This window comes from Anomaloglossus baeobatrachus, chromosome 6 (genome assembly GCF_048569485.1).
Source record: "Anomaloglossus baeobatrachus isolate aAnoBae1 chromosome 6, aAnoBae1.hap1, whole genome shotgun sequence".
NCBI lineage: Eukaryota > Metazoa > Chordata > Amphibia > Anura > Aromobatidae > Anomaloglossus > Anomaloglossus baeobatrachus.
The window spans coordinates 194168411-194193006 of NC_134358.1; the positions used below are offsets into that span (position 1 = coordinate 194168411).

The 24596-nt window shown below is 41.9% G+C and overlaps 1 protein-coding gene across 1 annotated transcript in view; it reads left to right on the top strand.

The window, feature by feature from the left end:
* DOK6 (docking protein 6) overlaps positions 1–24596 on the top strand; it is an 802283-nt gene that overhangs the window by 602122 nt on the left and 175565 nt on the right. Inside the window, exon 7 of the mRNA XM_075316414.1 lies at positions 17166–17283. Coding sequence (XP_075172529.1) covers positions 17166–17283 — 118 coding nt within the window. The remainder of the gene's footprint in view (positions 1–17165; positions 17284–24596) is intronic.

Here is a 24596-nt window from a genome sequence, read left to right on the forward strand (position 1 = left end):
TGGCCCACATCCTGTAATAATGTCCTCCATCCTGTAATAATATTTCTCATTCTGTATTAATTCCCCCTGTCCTGGCCACCATCCTGTCATAATGTCCCTCATGCTGACCCATTTCTATAATATTGCCACCCATACTGATGGCTTTCTTTAATAATGTCCCCTGTTCTGGCCCACATCCTATACTAATATCCCCCATCCTGTAATAATGTCCCTCATCCTTCATCTTTCTACAATAATGTCCCCCGTTCTGGTGCTCTTCTCCAACACATACAAAAAAAATTGTTCTTATGTCTCTCCTTTCCCACGGTGGGCAACCTTCATAGCTGGCTAGCAGATACAGTCGATGTATCGATGTATGGCAGTGACATCATGAACTACTCATGACAGGTACATTGACATCCGTTGTATGCCTTTGATTGGTCAGTGGCCTGTAATGTGATTGCAGTGCAGGGAGACAGTGGCTCTCTATGTCACAATAAATTTCCGCTAAATATGCATTCTAGGACGCAACCGCAATTTTTATTCCCCTGCACTCTAAAGGACAGAGAGAGAGGACACTGCTGGTCATTAATGTAATATCTACGGACAACCCTTTCATTGATATTAAACACTAGAACTACTGAGGTAGTCATTTTGACTACTTTGCACCATGTACAGTTAGGTCCAGAAATATTTGGACAGTGACACAATTTTCGCGAGTTGGCCTCTGCATGCCACCACATTGGATTTGAAATAAAACCTCTACAACAGAATTCAAGTGCAGATTGTAACGTTTAATTTGAAGGTTTGAACAAAAATATCTGATAGAAATTGTAGGAATTGTACACATTTCTTTACAAACACTCCACATTTTAGGAGGTCAAAAGTAATTGGACAAATAAACCAAACCCAAAAAAAAATTTTTTATTTTCAATATTTTGTTGCGAATCCTTTGGAGACAATCACTGCCTTAAGTCTGGAACCCATGGACATCACCAAACGCTGGGTTTCCTCCTTCTTAATGCTTTGCCTGGCCTTTACAGCCGCAGCCTTCAGGTCTTGCTTGTTTGTGGGTCTTTCCGACTTAAGTCTGGATTTGAGCAAGTGAAATGCATGCTCAATTGGGTTAAGATCTGGTGATTGACTTGGCCATTGCAGAATGTTCCACTTTTTTGCACTCATGAACTCCTGGGTAGCTTTGGCTGTATGCTTGGGCTCATTGTCCATCTGTACTATGAAGCGCCGTCCAATCAACTTTGCGGCATTTGGCTGAATCTGGGCTGAAAGTATATCCCGGTACACTTCAGAATTCATCCGGCTACTCTTGTCTGCTGTTATGTCATCAATAAACACAAGGGACCCAGTGCCATTGAAAGCCATGCATGCCCATGCCATCACGTTGCTTCCACCATGTTTTACAGAGGATGTGGTGTGCCTTGGATCATGTGCCGTTCCCTTTCTTCTCCAAACTTTTTTCTTCCCATCATTCTGGTACAGGTTGATCTTGGTCTCATCTGTCCATAGAATACTTTTCCAGAACTGAGCTGGCTTCATGAGGTGTTTTTCAGCAAATTTAACTCTGGCCTGTCTATTTTTGGAATTGATGAATGGTTTGCATCTAGATGTGAACCCTTTGTATTTACTTTCATGGAGTCTTCTCTTTACTGTTGACTTAGAGGCAGATACACCTACTTCACTGAGAGTGTTCTGGACTTCAGTTGATGTTGTGAACGGGTTCTTCTTCACCAAAGAAAGTATGCGGTGATCATCCACCACTGTTGTCATCCGTGGACGCCCAGGCCTTTTTGAGTTCACAAGCTCACCAGTCAATTCCTTTTTTCTCAGAATGTACCCGACTGTTGATTTTGCTACTCCAAGCATGTCTGCTATCTCTCTGATGGTCTGATGGATTTTTTCTTTTTTTTCAGCCTCAGGATGTTCTGCTTCACCTCAATTGAGAGTTCCTTAGACCACATGTTGTCTGGTCATAGCAACAGCTTCCAAATGCAAAACCACACACCTATAATCAACCCCAGACCTTTTAACTACTTCATTGATTACAGGTTAACGATGGAGATGCCTTCAGAGTTAATTGCAGTCCTTAGAGTCCCTTGTCCAATTACTTTTGGTCCCTTGAAAAAGAGGAGGCTATGCATTACAGAGCTATGATTCCTAAACCCTTTCTCCGATTTGGATGTGAAAACTCTCATATTGCAGCTGGGAGTGTGCACTTTCAGCCCATATTATATATATAATTCTATTTCTGAACATGTTTTTGTAAACAGCTAAAATAACAAAACTTGTGTCACTGTCCAAATAATTCTGGACCTAACTGTATTTCTATATAGGTGTCACGAGTCCAGTAGTTCTAGTGTTAAAGGAAATTCTGCAGGTAAATTGTGATAAAATGCTGTCTGGATGCCTAAATGAAATTATGGCCATTGGGAGGAAATGAACTAACAGTATATTCTCCTGTATGGTGTTGGCTTGCAGTTATAGGGCATGAATAGAGTGGCTACAGTCAACACTCACTATGCAATACGTGGCTGCTGTAATCACTCCAAGGCATTTACTTTGAAAACATGTTCTGAAGCATGTATGTACATAAATACCTGCCAGTCTTAGTGCTGGGGAGAGATTGAAATCGCCACTTACAGTATAGTGAACGGTGACTGCAATTGCTGCGTGCTTGCACCTAAGTCTGCAAGTCTGCAGCTCCATGGAGAATATGCTGTGAGTTCATTTCAACCCCGTAGTGATGCTTTCAGTAAGGAAGTTAGGCAGCATTTCAAGTCTATTTACCAGCAGATTAACCCTACATTTTCAGGTAAATAAAATTTTTGCAGAAGACAGCTTGCTTTTAAATTCTCTTAAATTTTCACTTTTTAATATAAATACAAACTTTAAGTATTGCACTAAAATATACACAGGGATACTGTTATAAGATTCATGCTGCCTGAATCATGGGCAGAATCATGGCACAGTGCTGGGTGCAGCACCACCAAGGACAGCATCGCGGGGACAAGTGAGTATTCACTAAGCAGTGTGTGCGCAGTGACATACAGGAGGTCATCGGAGTTCCCAATGAACTCTAATGACATCCTGATGACACCCCCACAACACCCAGGCTACAGCGGGTGTCAGGATGGTGACTTCACAGGTTCATCAGAGTTTATTGGGAACCCTGATAAGTCCCCAATGCTGTCCCCGCGATGCTCCGGCTTCCAGGTCCTCAATACACACACACACATACATCACATATGTATACACTGATCACATATACACACATATGTATACACACATAGCAGACACACATGGATACACCAAGCACATACACACACATTGTTCACATGCATGTATATACTGAACACATACACACACACACACACACACACACAAACACTGCTGTATACTCACTTATTCCCAGTGATGCGGTCCCCGGCACTGAAGTCCCCAGCACTGCTTTAGCTTCCAGCTCCTTAGTGGAGTGAATATTCAGTGAGTATAAAAAGCGGGGGTGAGAACCGGGAGGCAGCAGAGAAGCAGAAAGCACTGCTGGATACAGGTAAATATAGAAAATCTTTTTATTTAAAAGACACTGTGATGGTGGGATATGGGGGGAGGTGTATCTTGCTGTTCAGATTCCTATTTTAAGCTTGGTTCACTGTCCATTATTTGTACTGCTTCTGTGTACATTGCATTGCTTGTAAGTAATCACCCCCTATAGTGCAAGGTTAAAGCCTCTTGAGGCACTTCCGTAACTGCGTGTGGGGGAAGGTGGGCCTAGATTCCACCTGCTGTAAACTCTCTGCTTACCTGGGTGATTCAGGCAGTCTGTTTGGAGAACTTGAAGTGAGAAGGATTGAACCTCTGGGAGAAGCTTGGACTTCTCAGAGAGACCTGGAAATTTATCGCTTATTCAATTATATTCATATTTCTGGACAAATTTTACCCTCTGTTTTGTGAATTATGATATGGACCATTTGATTTGCTTGGAAAAAATGCTCTTTGAATTGTACAGCCATCTCTGTTGATTGTGTGATATGGGAGAAGGATCCCGTCACAGACACTTGTTTTCACTGGTACGAGTCCCACTGATGTCACATGCATCATATCAGTGTGCGATCCATGTGACACCCGTGCTGCTGGAGAAAAAACGGACATATCTCTGTGTGCGCATGCGGGGCCACGAGGGGTCACACGGTGTGAGTACCAGTATAGAATAACATGGGTACATGTGGAATCTGTGTTAAAAACAGATGTCACACATACCTGAAACGTACCTGACGGACGTCTGAAACCGGCCTCACTCTGTATAGACACTGTCTGTGCACAGTGATGAAGCAGAGTTGACATTGCTGTCCCTATGGATTACGTCGGACTAAGTTTATTATCATGAAGATGGAGTCTCAATTTTTTTTGTTTTATTTCTAATAAAGATTTCTTCTCTGTGTTGTGTTTTTGTTTACTGTTTCCTTGAAATTCATGGTGGCCAGGTCTAATGTGGCATGACACCAGGAATTTTGGGCTTAGTACCATCTGAGAATACAAAGCTGGTATTAACCCCTTTACTACCCAGCATTCCACCCAGCACCAGGGCTGCTGAACGCTCCTTGAAATGGCGCTAGGAAACAATGTGCCATTTCAAGGGGCGGCTGCGGAGAATCCCAACCCCCAGCTACCTGGCTTTACCTGACTGGCGATCAAAATAGAGGGAAGCCATATTTTTGTATGCTAGCCAGGTACAGCAGGCAGGTACAGGCTGCCCCCAACCCCCAGCTGCCTATTTGTACGCGGCTGGGAATCAAGAATGTAGGGAAGCCCTTTTTTTAATTATTTCATGAATTTCATGAAATAATAATAAAAAAACAACTTGGGCTTCACCCATTTTTACTGTCCAGACAAGTTCAAATAGGCAGCTGAGGATTGGAATCCACAGGGTTGCACAAGCTTTATGGGTCCCCCTGCTGCAAATTGCAGTCTGCAGCCGCCCCAGAAAATGGCGCTTTCATAGAAGCGCTATCTTCTGGCGCTGTATCCAATTCTTCCAGTGCCCCTAGTGCCGAGTGGCACGCTGGGTAATATGGGGTTAATAATCTCCAATAACGTGTTAAAAAAAGACACCACACGGAGAAAAAATACTTTATTAGAAATAAATACACAGATACACTTAGGGACTCCATCTTTATTAATCCCTCTCACCCCTCCACGATCCTGGTCTTCTGCCTTCTTCAACTGATGCAGCTCTGCTATATCAGAATGCACAGGTGGAGAAAGAACACTTCAATGAGTGAGCAAAGGCTGAGGGTTGGTAAGCAGTGACGTCACCGCTGCCACCGTTGCCATAGTAACCTAACGAGCGTGTTACTAGAGCAACAGGGATCTCTGATCACCTGACTCCTGGCGCTGCTATTAACCGGCTGTGGCATGCCAGTGTGTGGCAGCCAATCCCTGCATGTGGGCTGATCCTGTAAAGAGTGCCAACATGCAGGGAGGGGAGCTGAGCATGTGCCTGAGCATCTTGCCAGTACTCGGCACTCACCGAGTATACCAAGAACTAAGATGCATGGGCAAGCATCTCGTCCATCCCTTTCCACTGACAGTACAGGACCTTACATGACGTCATAGTCATGTGAGCAGTCTGTAGCCAATGAGATAATACAACATTAACACTTGACTAGTCACATGGCTATGACAACACAGGAGGTCCTATTGTCAGCAGTGGTTACCGGGAGGGCACAGCGATGATTGGAACAGCGGAAGACAGAGTCTGCAGGATGCGTTGCGGGACCTGTAAATATTATGACAATGTTTATTATTAACGATATTCTTTATTTACAGCCCCTCCACCCATCCCATAACTGTAAAGTCCAAGTTCGGTGTTCTGACGCAAGTTCGCGTTATCTCAGAACCCGAACTTGAAGTTTAAAAACGTTCGGGCGAGTCTCCCAAACACAAACATTGGGGGGCTTTGCCCATCACTATTCCTAAGCATTTAAAATGGTCCCTTAGTCTTCTTTAGTAGGCTACACAATTATGGCGAAGACTGCTGACTTGACAGATGTCCAGAAGACAGTCATTGACACATTCCACAAGGGGGTTATGACACAAAACGTCATTGCTAAAGAAGCTGGCTGTTCACAGAGTGCTGTGCCCAAGCATATTAATGGAAAGTTGAGTGGAAGAAAAAGTGTGGTAGAAAAAGGTGCACAAGCAACGAGGATACCCGCAGCCTTGATAGGATTGTTAAGAAAAGGGCATTCAGAAATTTGGGGGAGATTCACAAGGACTGGACTGCTGCTGGAGTCAGTGCTTCAAGAGCCACCACACACAGACATATCCAGGACATGGACTATTACTGTCGCTTTCCTTGTGTTAAGACACTCGTGACCAATAGACAACGTCAGAAGCGTCTTATCTGGACCAAGGAGAAAAAGAACTGAACTGTTGCTCAGTGGTCCAAGGAGTTATTTTCAGATTAAAGTACATTTTGTTTTCAAGTTGTGTAAATTTTGCATTTCACTTGGAAATCAGAGTCCCAGAGTCTGGAGGAAGAGTGGATTGTATGCTTGAGGCCTAGTGTGAAGTTTCCACAATCATTGATGGTTTGGGGAGCCATGTTATCTGCTGGTTTGAGTCCTCTGTGTTTTATCAAGAACAAAGTAAGCACTGCCGTCTACCAGGAAATTTTAGAGCACTTCATGCTTCCCTCTGCCGATAAGCTTTTGGAGATGAAAATTTCATTTAACCCTAGAATGCGCAACCATAGAAATTTATCATAGCAAACAAGTGACCTAGCAGGCCTGTGAGGCCCCGGGTATGCATTCTATGGTTAATAACCACAGTATCACTGTGCTTGATTGGCCAGCAAACTTGCTTGACCTAAACCCCATAGAGAATCTATAGGGTATTGTCAAGAGAAAGATGAGAGACACCAGAACCAACAATGCAGATGAGCTGAAGGCTGATATCAAAGCAACCTGGCCTTCCATAACACCTCAGCAGTGCCACAGGCTGATTTCTTTCATGCCACGCAGCATTGATGCAGTAATTCATGCAAAAGGACCCCTGACCAAATACTGAGTGCATTTACTGTACAGACTTTTCAGTAAACCAACATTTCTGAGTTTCAAATAATTTTTTCAGTTGTTCTTATATAATATTCTAATTTTCTGAGATAATGACTTTTGGGTTTTCATTGGCTGTAAGCCATAATCATCAACGTTAACAGAAATAAACCCTTCAAATGGATCACTGTGTAATGACTCTATATTATAGAAATGTTTCTCTTTTTGTATCGAATTACTGAAATAAATTAATTTTTTGATGATATTCTAATTTATTGAGATCTACTAGTATACTTTTTTTTTTTTTTTTTTAAAAATTTACTTTATTTTCTAGTCAACTTAGGGGACTTGAACCTGCTATCGGTGGTTGCACTGGTCTGAATAGAAATCACAATCTAATATGAATGCCTTAAATCAACCATCAAATACAGGGAAAGATGCAGGCTCAGTTTGTGAGCCCACATCAAAGGCAGGGACATGAATGATGTAAATATAAATCATCAGTTGTGATGAGGTTAAGCCTTCCACAGGTCATTTAGAGCTGACATTTTCCAACTATCCTGATGTGTTTTTATAAAGTGGTGACTAAAAGACTGGATAAACTGGTAGCCGTGGATAATATATTTTAACACTGACCATCATGAAAGACCATTTGGCTGAAAAAAAGATCTGTAAATTTAGAAAATGTTGTTTTTACTGTATTAAAACTGGCTAAATAACCATCTCTAGGGCATTTTAGTAATTGATTGGTACTCTGTCTAGTTCCGGCTGGTTATAAGTGGTATTCAAGATTCAGTGCTGGTTCCATAATTATTCAATGTATTTATTACCAATGTAGAAGATGAGTTGAATGGTACTGTTTCTGTTTTTGCAAATGACCATGCTATTTATTTAGTAAAGTCTATGCACAAAGTTCTAATTTACAAGGTGACTTAGACATTGAAAGGTGTTTTCAACAGAATTCTTGAATAAAACATATTCAAATGTCATAATTAGTGATGAGCGAGCACTACCATGCTCGGGTGCTCGGTATTTGTTAAGAGCAGTTGGATGCTCGGATGGGAGTGACTTGAGCTTCCGTGTATAATTGAAGTCAATGAGGGTCTCGAGCATTTTTCTTGAAAATCTTCCGCAACATGAAATTCACAAATGGGGTGTGGCTATGCCAATCCAAATGACTCTTGAATATTTATGCCACTTTAGTGGAAAGTAATTTGCCAGAAATATACGCTAGTCCCTGAGTGGAGTAACATTTCATGACAGTTGTAACGTACACCTAATCCATTAACTGGTGTTCACATCTTGATGAATCAGGCTCACATTACTCCAGCAGTTGAGGACAGGATGGACCATCCCTGAAACACATAGTGAATAAAGATATCGCTTCAAAAACCGATGGCTTATCTCCTCCGTGCAGCGCCCGGCTTATACTCCCTTCCAACTTCCTCCGTTCTCCTCATTCATTAAGACTGGCATGTACAATCTCAGTCTTAATGAATCCTTTTGGATATTTTCTAGTGGCTAAATGTAAAGTTATGCTAATAATATGCAGTCATTCCTAGAGGAAGAAAAACTGTAATAATCATTTATAGCAAAGGAGCAAGGACTACTGAATCTGGAATAAGTAGTTTTGGGAACTGATTGATTAGAAGCATGCATTGGATTTGGAAAAGAAAGTATAAAAGTTGGCAATTAACTAATAAGGGGCATAGGAGATCATAGTTATGAGCAAAGATAAAATTAATTAAAGTCTTATGAGGCTAGTATACTTACTTTGAAACTCCATGTTTACAAGACGGTAAAATTCTTCTTAAATGTTTTACCAAAATAATACTAAAATTTTAATATCATGCAAGAAAAATATTCTGTACCATTCTGGTATTAGTAATACTTAAAGGGAACCTGTCATATCCCCTAATGCTGTTAACCTGAAGGTATGGGGTTAAATTGTAGGTTAATCACATTCTAAAAGCTGCCCATCTGCACTGAAAGCATGGTTACTGGGGGGGAAATTACATTTATTCCTCCCAGGGGCCGCCAGCTTTCAGTCATATAGGCATTCGAGTGCTGCTACAGTTATCGTTCAGTAGACAGTGAGCGGCTGTTGTAAGAACATCATGGCACATTGAATATCAGCGGTCTCTACACTGATGCACTGCAGAGACAGTTGTCAGTCATTGTGCCAAGGTGTGCGTACAGTCGCCACTCTCTGTATACTGAGCGGTAAATGAAGCCACACCGGCTTGCCTATATGACTGAAAGCTGGTGGCTCCTGGGAGGAATAAAGTTCATTTTCTTCTGGTAGCTAGGCTTTAAAGAGAGCAACTGGGGAGCTGTAGAAGGCTATTCACCTGAATTAACCCCATGTTTGCAGTATAATAGCATTTGGGAACATGACAGGTTCCCTTTATTAATACAAGATGATTTTTTTATTATATTTGATTATTTTAGGTGGCTCAATTTGAAATGTGAAGTTAAATGACTTGACTATGTAGATTATATATTATGCACCACTGTGGTTTTATTTTACATTGATTGTTTTATTTTCTGTATTTTTTCCTATAATTATTGTTATACACAGCTCAAAAAATTAAAAGGAACACTCAAATAACACATCCTAGATCTGAATGAATTAAAAATTCTCATTGAATACTTTGTTCTGTACAAAGTTCAATGTGCTGACAATAAAATCACACAAAAATCATCAAAGGAAATCAAATGTGTGTGTCTTCAAATGATTTGAAGACACAAAATGAAAGTAGAAATAAGTCAAAATGAACATCAAAACAAGACAAAACAAGACAAAATTAGAGTGGAAACAAGTCAAAATGAGGTTCAGTGTTGTTGCCTCCACATGCCTCTATGACCTCCCTACAATGCCTAGGCATGCTCCTGATTTGTTGCGGATGGTCTCCTGAGGGATCTTCTCCCAGACCTGGACTAAAGCATCCCTCAACTCCTGGACAGTCTGTGGTGTAACGTGACATTGGTAGATGGAGAAAAACATGATGTCCCAGATGTGCTCAATCGAATTCAGGTCTGGGAAACAGGCGAACCAGTCCATAGCTTCAATGCCTTCATCTTGCAGGAACTGCTGACACACTACAGCCACATGAGGTTTGGCATTGTCCTGCATTAGGAGGAACCCAGGGCCAACCGCACCAGCATATGATCTCACAAGGTGTCTGAGGAGCTCATCTCGGTACCTAATGGCAGTCAGGCTACCTCTGGCGAGCACATGGAGGGCTGTGCGGCCCTCCAAAGAAATGCTACCCCACACCATTACTGACCCACTGCCAAACCAGTCATGCTGAAGGATGCTGCAGAAAGCAGATCACTCTCCATGTCATCTCCAGACTCTGCCATGTCTGTCACATGTGCTTAGAGTGAACTTGCTTTCATCTGTGAAGAGCACAGGGAGCCAGTGGCACATTTGCCAATTCAGGTGTTCTGTGGCAAATGCCAAATGTCCTGCACGGTGTTGGGCAGTGAACACAACCCCCATCTGTGGACATCGAGCTCTCATGCCATCCTCATGGAGTCGGTTTCTAACCGTTTGTGCACAGACACATGCACATTTGTAGCCTGCTGGAGGTCATTTTGCAGGACTCTAGAAGTGCTCATCCTGTTCCTCCTTGCACAAATTCATAGGTAGCGGTCATGTTGCTAGGTTGTTGACCTTCTACGGCCCTCCACATCTTCTGGTGTACTGGCCTGTCTCCTGGAAGTGCCTCCATCCTCTGGACACTACGCTGACAGACACAGCAAACCTTCTTGCCACAGCTCTCATTGATGTGCCATCCTGGATGAGCTGCAGTACCTGTGCCACTTGTGTGGGTTGTGGGTCCATCCCATGCTACTACGAGTGTGAGAGCACAAGCAACATTCAAAAGTGACCAAAACATCAGCCAGAAAGCATTGGTACTGAAATGTGGTCTGTGGTCCACACCTGCAGAAACACTTCTTTTTTGAGCATATCTTGATAATTGCCAATAATTTCCATCTGATGTCTATTCCATTTACACAACAGCATGTGAAATTGTCAATCAGTGTTGCTTCCTAAGTGGACAGTTTGATTTCACAGAAGTTTGATTAACTTGGAGTTATATTCGGTTGGTTAAGTGTTCCCTTTAATTTTTTCAGCATTGTATTATATAATTGAAGAGGAATCTATTCCAACTCCTTGAGAGACAGCATTGTGTTTTTCATTATCTATTTTTACTATATGTGACATGTTACCAGTGCTCTCGGCATTGGTTTTTGCTAAGTGCTGATTTATGTACCATTTTGTAGTCATGAATTTTGTATTCAATAATTTATGCATCCTGTATTGTTAAAGCTGTTGACAGTTATGCTTTAAATGTATTTAATCTTGAGAAAAGGAAAGTCAGATTCTGCTAACATCAAGATAAAAGCCTTCCATCTGTGCAGATAAACATTGGGTTAAATCACTAGTAAGCTTCCAGAAAAATAATAAATGTATGCTTTGCTATATTTGTTTTTTCTTTATGCTTTTTATAGAACAAAAAAATCTAGTATGTTATTTTATACCAAAAAAGGGTGTTCCAACATATACTGGTGCAAAGGAGACCAACAGTACACTGTTCACTTGGTAAATGTAGTTCTAGGAATAAAAGAATGTTTGGCATAAATGCTTAAATGCGTAAAATATGTTCCTGTCATATGGATCAAATATTGGGCTAAACGTGATGTGAACATAGATTGCAGCAGTTATCCAAGTTTGACACAAAAGTCTTCAGTCACTATGTGACTGCAGACATGTGAAACCTCACTGTCAGGACTTTCTGGTGGCGGTGACGAGAGGGGGCTGTCCTGTGAACACAAATATGCAATATGCACACTTCTGGCCACATTTTAACTAGATGTGTATGGCCTTGCTTGATTCACTTATTGTGTGGTGGCACCAGTGTATCGAGCAAGCTTGCACCATTCATAGAGTGACTACAGACTTTCATGCCAAACCTTGACAGCCCATTTAAGTACAATAATGGCCCATATACAATGCATAGTCAACAACTTTTTCATATAAAATCCACTCAAAAGACAAGAGGGCACTTCCTCCATCTGGACAAAGACTGGTATAATTATAGAGGAGACAGGCCGCTTTACTAGGGATGAGTGGACCCATGGATGTTCTGGTTCGCTTGGATCAGTCGAACTGTAGTTAAAAGTTCAGTTTGGTACCCGAACTTGATCCCAAACCCGATAGAATGCAATGAAGACCAGAAATTTTGTACTGTAAATGGCTGTAAAATGGTCATAGTTAGGGTGGGGGGGCTGCAAAAGGAGGCAAAATGGGTAAGAGCATGACAATTGCCCTGCAAACAAATGTGGATAGGAAAATGACTTAAAGTAATTTTGTCAACAGGGCAACCATGGTTATATAGGAAATAAATAAATAACAAAAATTTAAAGAGTGCCCCCACAGAGCCACAATTTTAAGAGTGCATCCACAGAGCCTGTTTCAGAGTTTTCCCACACAGCCAAAGTTTAAGAGTCCCCTGCAGAGCCAAAATTTTAAGGCTATGTTCACACAGGGCATTTTTCCTGCAAATTTTAGCATGGTTTTTACCTTGGTTTTATGCAAATCCATGCTAATAAATGCTGCCTTCACAGTCCCAGCAAAGCGTATGTGATTCCACAAATCTCGTGCACACACACACACACACACACACACACACACATAAAACACCTGCATTTTTTTTCCTGATGGTTTTGTCTACCTCCTTGATTTTTGCTGTGCTTTTAAAAGAATGAGCATGTTAATTTTTTCAGTGCTTTTATGGTAGTTTTTCACCCTAGTGATGGGTAGACTGACAGATACCCTGGATTGTCGGGTCTAAAAGGGTTGATAAAAAACCCGGTGCCGGCCAGAAATTGAGCCAAGGTATCTGGCAGGATGCCAGTCCCCATGGAATATGGGGACCAGAATTCGGCACTTAAAAATGATGGCGGAAAGGACCTGCAGGGGTGTTTTGGGGGTTAATAAAGTGGTGAAAGAGGGTTTTTTGTATTTTATTTCAAGTTAAGGATTTTTTTGGTGTTTGTGTTTATTTACTTTCACCCACAGATTAGTAATGGGGGGGTCTCATATATGCATCACATTACTAATCTAGGGCTTGGTGGCAGCTGTGAGCTGCGATTAACCCTTTATTAACTCAATTGCCACCACACCAAGGCAATCGGGAAGAGCCAGGTAAAGTGCTGAGAGTACACCCACATAGACATTTTTAATAGTACCCCCACAAAGCCTGGTGCAGAGTGGCCACACAGAGCATTTTTAAGAGTTCCCACACAAAGTCTTTTTTCAGAGTACTCCTACACAGCCATTTTTAAGAATACCCCCACAAAGCTTATTTTTAAGAGTACTCCCACAGAGCCTAGTGCAGAGTTCCCCCACAAAGCCTTCATTTAGAGTACCCTTACAGAGCCTGGTACAGAGTGACCACACAGACCCTTTTTTAAGAGTACCCCTACAAACGCTTTTGAAGAGTACCCCCACAGAGTGTGGTGCACACTGCCCACATAGAGCCTGTTTTATGAGTATGCAGACAGATGAGTAAGTGGAGTAAGCATACTTGGTGTCCACGACCTACACTGTGTGCAGAATTATTAGGCAAATGAGTATTTTGATCACATGATAATATTTATACATGTTGTCCTACTCCAAGCTGTATGGGCTTGAGAGCCAACTACCAATTAAGTAAATCAGGTGATGTGCATGTCTGTAATGAGGAGGGCCAGATGGATGGGCCAGAGGCTGGATCAGTAAAGGGCCGAGAGCTCCATTCCGACTCAGATGCCAGCAAGGTGGAGGTGGGTTCTGGTATGGGCTGGTATCATCAAAGATGAACTTGTGGGACCTTTTCAGGTTGAGGATAGAGTGAAGCTCAACTCCCAGACCTACTGCCAGTTTCTGCAACACAACTTCTTCAAGCAGTGGTACAGGAAGAAGTTGGTATCGTTCAAGAAAAACATGATTTTCATGCAGGACAATGCTCCATCACATGCATCCAACTACTCCACAGCGTGGCTGACCAGTAAAGGTCTAAAACCTGAAAAAGTAATGACATGGCCCCCTTTTTCACCTGATCTGAACCCCATAGAGAACCTGTAGTCCCTCATAAAATGTGAGATCTACAGGGATGGAAAACAGTAGCCCTCTCTGAACAGTGTCTGGGAGGCTGTGGTGGCTGCTGCACGCAATTTTGATCGTAAACAGATCAAGCAACTGACAGAATCTATGGATGGTAGGCTGTTGAGTGTCATCATAAAGAAAGGTGGCTATATTAGTCACTAATTTTTTGGGATTTTGTTTTTGCATGTCAGAAATGTTTATTTCTAAATTTTGATGCGTTATATTGGTTACCTTGTGAAGTGAGATTGTAATATATTTGGTTTTTATTAAGCTGCCTAATAATTCTGCACAGTAATAGTTACCTGCAAAAACAGATATCCTCCTAAGATACCCAAATCTAAAAAAAACCCACTCCAACTTCCATAAATATTACCCTTTTAATTTATGAGTCTTTTGGGTTGATTGAGAACATAGTTGTTGATCAATAAAAAAAAAACCCCTCTAAAATACAACTTGCCTAATAATTCTGCACACGGTGTATGTATGTGTTGCTAACACTAATGTCTCATACATGGGCTGCTTCAACACTAAGGGGTACTTTGCACGCTGCGACATTGCTAGCCGATGATAGCGATGCTGAGCGCGATAGTACTTGCCCCCGTCGCACATGCGATATCTTGTGACAGCTGCTGTAGCGAACATTATCGCTATGGCAGCTTCACACGCACTTACCTGCCCTGCGACGTTGCTCTGGCCGGTGACCCGTCACACAGCAGGCGGCCAATAGAAGCATAGGGGCGGAGAACACATAAACATCCCGCCCACCTCCTTCTTTCCTTATAGCCAGTGGACGAAGGTATTATTATTATTATTATTATTATTATTATTATTATTATTATTTATAGAGCACCATTGATTCCATGGTGCTGTACATGAGAAGGGGGTTACATACAGAATACATATATAAGTTACAATAGACAGACTAGTACAGAGGAGGAGACAGTAGGTGGGGTGTAGGTTGGGTGGCAGCTCCGCACGGTGGTGGGGCGGCAGCTCCGCACGGTGGTGGGGCGGCAGCTCCGCACGGTGGTGAAGCAGTGAGGTCATTGAAGGTTATAGGCATTTCTGAACAGATGAGTTTTTAAGTTCTGTTTGAAGTTTGCAAGTGTAGTAGATAGTCTGACATGTTGAGGCAGCAAGTTCCAGGAGACTGGGGATGTTCGGGAGAAGTCTTTGAGTCGGTTGCGTGAGGAGCGAATGACAGAGGAGGAGAGAAGGAGATCTTGGGAGGATCGGAGATTGCGTTTTGGAGAGTAGTGAGAAATTAGTTCAGAGATATACGGAGGAGATAGATTATGGATGGCTTTGTAGGTCAGAGTTAGTAATTTAAATTGGATGCGGTGGAAGATTGGGAGCCAATGGAGGGATTTTCAGAGAGGAGAAGCAGGGTGGTATTGAGGAGAGAGGTGGATCAGTCGGGCAGCAGAATTAAGGATGGACTGGAGAGGGGCGAGCGTGTAAGCAGGGAGACCACAGAGGAGGATGTTACAGTAGTCGAGGCGGGAGATTATGAGGGCATGCACTAGCATTTTTTTAGATTGGGAATTGAGGAAAGGGTGGATTCTGGAAATATTTTTGAGTTGAAGACGGCAGGGTAGGGGATGTTCCTCGCTCCTGCGGCTTCACACACAGCGATGTGAGATGCCGCAGGAATGAGGAACAACATCATATCTCCTATTGGTGCGACATTTATGGAAATGTCCGACACTGCACAGATCACCGATTTACGAAGCTTTTGCGATCGTTTATCAGTGCATCTAGGCTTTACACGTTGCGACGTCATTACTGGCGCCGGATGTGCGTCACTTTCGATTTGACCCCTACGATATCGCAGTAGCGATGTCGCAACGTGCAAAGTACCCCTTAGCTTGTGATAAAGATACATAGCATATTTTTTGCATTTAGAGCGGGAATAGAATATAATGCAAGGTTTTTCCTCATAGAGTACATAGATTGGGCATATATACTGTATATCACAGGGTTGCCTTTTTTGTCTATTAGGTCCTTTTATGGCATACGTACATTATAAATGGAGGCTTCCTCCTTTACAAGCCGCAATCAGGATATTCAAAATATTATAAATATTTTTAGATGGTAATTAAGGCTTTTTTTCATAAGGCATAAATAGAACACTAAAAATAAATCAGAAAACAAATTAATTTTCTATTGCTTCCTAAAACTTTTTGTAAAAGACATAACTGCCGGCCCTCCTTCCACTAGCACCAATTAATTATCATGTTCCCGTCGAAAGTATTAATAAGCACTTACACTGCACCTGCATAGCAGGCAAGAAAAAAAATCCTTATTCAGGATGGGAACGTCTACATCCTCCTTTAAAGCAGAAGAAAGGATGAAGTAGTCTTAGAGCTGTGCTGCAATTAGGTAACATGTCAATGCTGCAGAATCCTTTAAACTTTGCAGAACAATATTTCAGATATGAATCACTGTATTAGAATATATCGTATGTGCAGTAACCAGAGACTTCAGAAAGTTTATTTTCTAGACTTTTTGCTCTGCATCTTGTTAACTCCTGGGTTACCTCACCATATAAGAACTGTCAGCGGATAATTATGAATTCTTCTTTTTAAAGCATTTTAAGCCCCTTTTCCGAACAGAAGACTGCTATCCTTTAGATATACCCAAAGTTAACTTAATGTCTCTGGATTCTGTCACTTAAAGACTTGTGACTCCAGCGAGACGAGGGATTATATTAATTTGCATTTAAAATATGGAATAGTAATGACTTTGTGCAGGGTTTTAAGAAATCAGCCTCTCCTAAGACAGAACAAGATGAAGTGTAACTATTATTTAACTTGGGATGACATCTGTTGGCTTACATGTTATGCTGATATCTCATTGCTTGGTTTCTGTGGTTTGATGACTATAATTAATCAGTAAAGTACGATATATTATTTAATATAATTTCTTATACATTATTTCTATTGTATTTTTTTTTTCAGCTGCAGACTAGTATGACAGAACCAATGACATTGTCCAAGTCTATATCCCTTCCTCGGAGCGCGTACTGGCATCATATCACCAGACAAAATAGCGTTGGTGAAATTTACAGCTTACAAGGCAAGTGGTTTAAAAATAAAACATCGAGCCTCTTAGTTTATTCCATGCTGAGCAAGACTCACTCAAATTGCCTTTTTCTTTGGGTTGCTTGTCTCCCTTTCTTTTCAATTTATCATCTGTCATAAACCTCTGTGGGAACTCTGGTTCTTAAAATTGGCATTTTTGTTATTATTTTAGCAAGTGATGACAAATCACTGAGTATTCGGCTCAGGCAATTTAGAGGTGACTTTTTGAACTTTACAATGCAAATTGCTATCATCAAAATATCTCTTTATATCATGCTTTTATAGTGTGCCTCCTGATGAGATCTTTAGATGTTACAAAGTAGGATACTCGGATTTCCATAAAGTGGACAAATGTACTTTAATGTTTATTTGTAGGATATTTGCTCGCAATGGGAAAAAGCAAATGTGCAAATATTCCATAATATTTTATATGTGACACACAGTGACTGACTGTTAAAGAGAACCTGTCACCACGATTTTGTAATGTAAAGAAAGAAGGCCGCAATGGCCATGTATTACTGATTACAATGATATCTTTGGTATAGAAATCCACTTTGTGGTTCTTCTTTAATCACCATTTGAAGTTTTCTGCTAATTAGAGATGAGCACACCTGAAGTTTGGTTTTCGAACAGAACACCAACTTAAAAAATTAAGGTTCGAGTTTGGTATTCAGATGCTCTACATGTAAACTTCACTCGTGTGAGCAACGCTGTGCTCAGGTACACTTGGTGCTCAGCCCTGTGTGAGCCACTTGCAATGTTTAAACGGCGCACACTGGGGGAAACAACAGCGTGATCACATGTAGTGTGCAAGACCAAAAAATTGTGTGAAAAAACTCTTCCACCCTCCACCGGAAGTGATCTGCTTATGGCTGGCTGTATGTGGGCGGAGACTCAAACTGCCAATCAGTTACTTGCTTCAGCATTTGGGTCAAGCTCGAACCAGTGGAGGCTCAGCTCATTTACTGCCAGCAAACTAAACCTTCACGGAACTGCTCATCTCTTCTGCTAATTAGATTTCGATGCACAGGGGTGGATTGTTCATTGGGTCTTCTCCTCCCTGTCTGTGATTCTCCAGACCCTCTGCCTGTCCCCAGTCTGTGAATGACAGAGCACTGCTGAGATTTCAAATAGAAGAGGCAGGTCATTGGTAAACTGGAGGCAGGGGGAGGGGCCGGGGAAGCATAGACAGGGAGGAGAAGATCCAGTATACAGCCAAGCCCCAGTGCACCAAAATCTAATTAGCAGGAAACTTCAAATGAGGGTTAAAGAACCACAAAGCGGAATAATTAATCAATGGTATAAATATAATCTGTATTACAGCACCAATACAGCCATGTCTTTAATTTAGATTGCAAAATCGTGTTGACAGGTTCAATTTAAATTCCTCCTCTATCTGAAAAATTCAATGTACCTTATATTATTCTGAAGGATTTTGTGTCACATACTGTATATTTGATTTACACAGTTATTTATAAAGCATATTGATATCCACACATTAATCCCGATGTATGCTGCTAACTAATCAATATATAAGCCCATTTCGTATAATAAGCTGCCCCAACCTCTGTTTCTTTGCTACTCTATGTCTATGACTAGTTTGTGGGGCATAAAAATAATCTGTCACAAAGATTTTGCTTCCCCATCTGAGAACATCTTAATGTAGGGATACAGATCCTGATTGCAGTGATTTATGGCTTATTGGGCATGTTGATAAAATCACTATATAATCTGCTGTTGATCAACTAGTTCTCTGAATGCCGAGTTTTTTATAACCTCGCCTACACCACTAATTTACAGAAAGCTGCTAATCAGTGGTGGGGGCAGGTTTGGAACTGAGATAAAGAATTTAATGGACAACATTTTAGTAGGTTTACTAGTCGTCTAGTGATAATCTCTGGCTGATAAAATATTGAATTTTGAAAATTATAGCAAGTTTCACAGTAAGTAACACATTGCTGGTATCAGATTCTCTGACTCTACAATATACTGCTCTCAGATTGGATGTCAAAAGCCTGGTGACAGGTTCCCTTGAAAGAAGGATTTTCACCAGATTTTTCATGTGGAACTGGACACATGATGTACAGTAATAGTGAATAAAACATTTTTTTTTCTTTTAATTTCACCATTGTTGCAGCGATATTATCAATCAAGATTTTAAGCTCATAATGGGTATTTTTTTTTTCTTTTAACTTCAAGCAACTTGCCCTCTGCAAGGATCTCAGGGCTGTCATTTCATCTCTCCCAGGAAGACTATGTTCTGGGCTATGTCTTTGTGAAACATAATTACATTGTGCTCTGCTGTATACTATTTGTCTGAGTACAGCAACCAAAACTGTGATTACTGCACATCCCTGCGCAGGCAGTAAAGAAAAGCTCACACGGGTATGAATAGAGGGGAGGTGATAGAAGGGTTTGTAATGTGACACAGCTAAACTCAGCTGTGCCATCTTTCCCCTACAGAGACCTTATCTGAAAAGTATTAGTCATCTGTGCATTCTAATAATGCAGGTTAGACCAGGTGATCCTGATGTCTGTCATTAAATCTCATACACAGAAATCTGCTCTAAGCTATTGTGGGAGGGGTGTTCCTTTTTTTGCTCTGTTGATACCTTCTTATGATTGGTCAGCATCATACAAGGAGAAGTAGTACACCCCCCCCCATGAAAACTGTCATAAAACACTCTGATCTAAAAAAAATTAACTAATTTAGTGCCAATTACTTTGATATTTCTGCAATGGAAAGGTAAAATGTTAAAAAAAACTATATAAAAAATACATGGAAGTCCCATTCCTCTACAAAGTAGAAAAAATGACAATATCACAGTTGAAGAAAGGTGCACAGTGAGAATTAAGTTACCATTTCAGAGGAACTTGAAACATAATATATGCATGCATAAAATCAATAGGTAGTATAGGAGTCCTAGATTTATCATCAAATGGTTGTAAAAATATATAACCTACTATGTAAAATAATTAAGTAAACCTCACATGAAAGCTGCATTCCTTCACATAGGGCAAAATAATTGGATCACAGTATAAGGGAAATATGCAGCATACCATAGAGAAGTATATTAGTGACAACAGCTAATAAGACTATGTTCTCGTGTCCAGTAAGCATCCAATAAGGTGGCTTTACATGCTACGATATCGCTTAAGCAATGTCGTTGGGGTCACGGAATTTGTGACGCACATCCGGCCGCTTTAGCGATGTCGTTGTGTGTGACACCTATGAACAATTTTGAATCGTCGCAAAAACGTTCAAAATCGCTCATCGGTGACATCCCCCCTAATCTCAATTATTGTTGCTGCTGCTTGGACGATGTAGTTCGTTGTTCCTGCGGCAGCACACATCGCTATGTGTGACACTGCAGGAATGAGGAACCTCACCTTACCAGCGGCCGCCGGCATTGAGGAAGGAAGTGGGCGGGATGTTACGTCCCGCTCATCTCCGCCTCTCTGCTTCTATTGGGTGGTCGCTTAGTGACGCAGCTGGGACGCAGAATGAACCGCCCCCTTAGAAATGAGGCGGGTCGCCGGTCACAGCGACGTCGCTAGGCAGGTAAGTAGTGTGATAGGTCCGTGCGATTTTGTGCACCACGGTCAACGATTTGCCCGTGTTGCACAAATGATGGGGGTGGGTACGCACGCATCGCAGCATATAAAGCCACCTTTAGAATGGATCCAACAGCAATCCAATGTCAAAAAAGTTATACAAACACAACTTTTATGTCCATGTTTTCAAAATTGATCTCAGCTATATCCGTTTTTATAATATTGAAGTCTAAGGAAAACATCCTTTAATCAGCCATCTGTTTTTCTTCATTTTAAATAATCTGGGGTTTTTTTTCCTTACTGGATCTGTTTCAAATAATTAACTGATTAACTAATTAACTGATTAGTTTTCCATAGACTTCAATATTAAAAAAAAAAAAATGAATCAAGCTGAATTCCTTTTTTCAATAAAAACAAACAAAATTTGTGTTTACACATTTTTGCCAATGATTGCTGCCAGATCCATAATAACGGATGATTACCGGACATGTGAACTTAGACTAAGGTGGGACTATCGTATAGAAATAAATCATGCTACCATGCGGTATATTCACCAAAGACACCCTTGACACATGTTTTGCGTTGACTTCCTCAGATGGGGCTGTGTATGGCTGTCCAGTGTCCACAACATGCAAGTTATTAGGGAACTGAGTATTTTGACCACATTTATATTTGTATGCACATTTTCAAACTCTAAGCTGTGCAAACTTGATTGCGTATTGGTTTGAAGCATATTAGGGGATGTGTATTTGCACTGGTGTAACTAAAGCCTGATGGTCCCATGTGCAAGATTTGGACCTGGGACCACCCCATGCATGTTAGTCAGATGTGTGGCTCTTGTAGCATTGTTAATCCTGTAAAGACATATGTGTTATCTGCCCTCCCATTATATAGCAATCTCCTCATTCTGTACTATTGCCCCCATCCTAGGCCCCTTTCTAGTATACATGTCACCCATCCTGCTATATAAGTTCCCCATCCTTGTATATATGTCCCCCATCCTGGTATATATGGCCTTCATCCCGTGCCTGTCCTGGTATATGTCCCCTATGGTGGTTTATATGTTCACCATCATGGTCTATATGGCTCCCATCCTGGTATGTACTGTATGTCCAAAATCCTTTTAAATATGTCCCCCATCCTGGTGTATATGTCTTAAGTACTGGTAAATATGTCCTTCATCCTAGTATATATGATCACCATCCTGAGCCCATCCTTGTATATGTGTCCCGCATCCTGGAATATTTGTCCCCCATCCTAGTATATATGTTCCCATGTTCCCCATACTGTGTCCATGCTGTTAAATATATCCCCACCCTGGTATATATGTCCCCCATACTGGGCCCATCATGTTATATATGTCCCCTATCCTCAACCCATCCTGGTATATAAATGTGGCCCGGTCAGGCACCACTGAGTACTGCACCCATGCTGGGACAGTACTTCCAGGTATTCCCAAGGATCAGAATGAGGAGTGTACGCACAGACACATAGCAACCATGTCTCCCCCACCTTTAGAGGGGACCCTTGGGCAGTCCCAGGAGGGGTCTAGCTTTCAATTCTTTACAAGAGGTGTAGTAGAGGGACTGGGAGCTAAAGTGCAGAGGCTGTCAGGAAAGGAGTGGAGAGAGCCAGTCTGGTAGTGGTTAGCGGTGGTTGCTAGGAGACGCAGACACGCACTCGCACTAGTCAGACCCTGCATGGTGTAGTGACAGTTAGTGGGGGAGAACGGTCATCGAGTGAGGATGCTGAAAAGGTGCTCCTGATGACTAGGCACGCATGGGGAACAGGTCCCTAGAGCAGACTTCAGTTTTAACTATCTGCTAAACCTGCCGGTGAGGGGAACTACAAGTACTTCACCAACCACACAGAGTCTTAGCCTCAGCAGCAACGCAGGGACCCATAAGGAGACAGAGCTAGAAGCCATCTCATCTGGTCCACGCTGCCGGCAAACGGTCCAAAAAGGGAGAAAAGGCAGTTGCAACTCCCTGGATAGACCCCCATGGTACTTCAGGTCAGGGGGTTATCCGAAAACAGAAGTGCGAGGAAGGCAAGCTAAGTGTCACCCTCAGACTGGCTTGAAGGGTACCTGGTTTCACCTGGTTTATTGAAGCATCGCCCGGGTCAGCTCACAGCAACATCAAAGTGAGTAAAAAGCAGTTGAAAGACTATTGGACTGAGCCTGAGTTATTCCTGACCCGCTATCCTACACACCCGAGCCCCTGGGGCCAGCCTCACTCACGGGAGGCCACACCGTCCAACTGCAGACCCCATCAGCCCCAGACGCTCGTTAAATTTGCTGTGGCGGTCACCCATATCCCTGTCCGCAAGCTGTGAGTGGCGTCACGACATATATATACAAAGCCGACATACCTGTTGACATATATCCAGAAGAAGACCCTGTGGCATCCCTGAAACTGGATCGGTATCCCTCGGGGTGACACATATGTCCCTCATCCTGGTCTATATGTCCCCATCCTTGGCCCATCTAGATATATGTGTCCTTATCCTGGGTCCCTTCATTGTATATATAGTACCTGTTCTGCTTCTGTATAAAAAAGCATTCTAATCACCTCCCTCTGCTCCACCCCACCTTACAGTGTCCTTGTCACATAATTTCACTGCCATGTGCCCCCAGTCATGGCACACCGATATCAGCTGCCAGTCTCTGAGTAGAAAGAGGACACCCATCCAGCTGAAGTAAGCAGTGGAGTTGAGGGGCCCTCTCCACCCCGACGCGCGGTCACAGTTGTGATCTCTGCAACTGTAATCATTATGCCCCTTTGTATTAGTGTATTTTTAAGTAGGTGTCACATTTTGGACACTTGTTGTGAAAAACGGGTCTCCAAACAACTATGTTGATATATCAGATTACAGGTTCATTTTAAAGCAAAATGATGTAAAGGTACATCAGCACTGGAGTGAGTGTGTATAGAGAAGGTTCTGGAGCTGATCTCCCACCACACTGGTAGATGTTTCATAGCCGGCAACAGTATCTAACAGAAGCTGCCGAAGTTGAACTCTGATTGCTGATGTTAATCATTTAAATGCTGTTGTCAATTTCTGACAGTGGCATGTAAATGTAGCAGTTGTTGGTGCTCATGCACAGTGGATGGGTTACCCTAGCAGCTGAGAGTTTGCAATATACTGTGTGCACAATTGTTAGACAGCTGAATATTTCGACCACATTTATATTTATATAAACATGAATGAGCAAAGTGAGCCAAAAAAGAAATTAAACTGACTGTAAAAAGTCAAAAACTGTTAAATTCTTACAGTGGGATACAGCACTCTAGAAATTGCTAAGAAATTGCGTGTGCACTGCTCACAGAACTATCCAATATTTTGCTACTGTTTTCCTTACTTAGTATCATATATTTGTACAGGAAGCAACGGTCTGGCTCACTCCGATGTCCTGGCTTCTTCTGGAGACAGTGTTCAGTATTTGGTCTTCGAGTTCCTTCTATAGTCCATGTTTGGTATTCAGTCTTCAGGTTCCTTCTGTAGTTGGTGTTCTGTATTTGGTCCTCTATTTGCTTTTTCAGCTGGTGTACAGTTTCAGTCTTTGGGTTCCTTCTGTAGTCGGTATTCAGTATTCCATCTTTGGGTTCCTTTTGGAGTCAGTATCTGATATTCAGTCTTCTGGTTCCTTCTGTAGTGGGTGTTCTGTATGCAATCTTTGGGTTCCTTTTGTAGTTGGTGTTTGGTATTTGGTATATGAGTTCCTTCTGTAGTCTTCTGGAACTGATCACT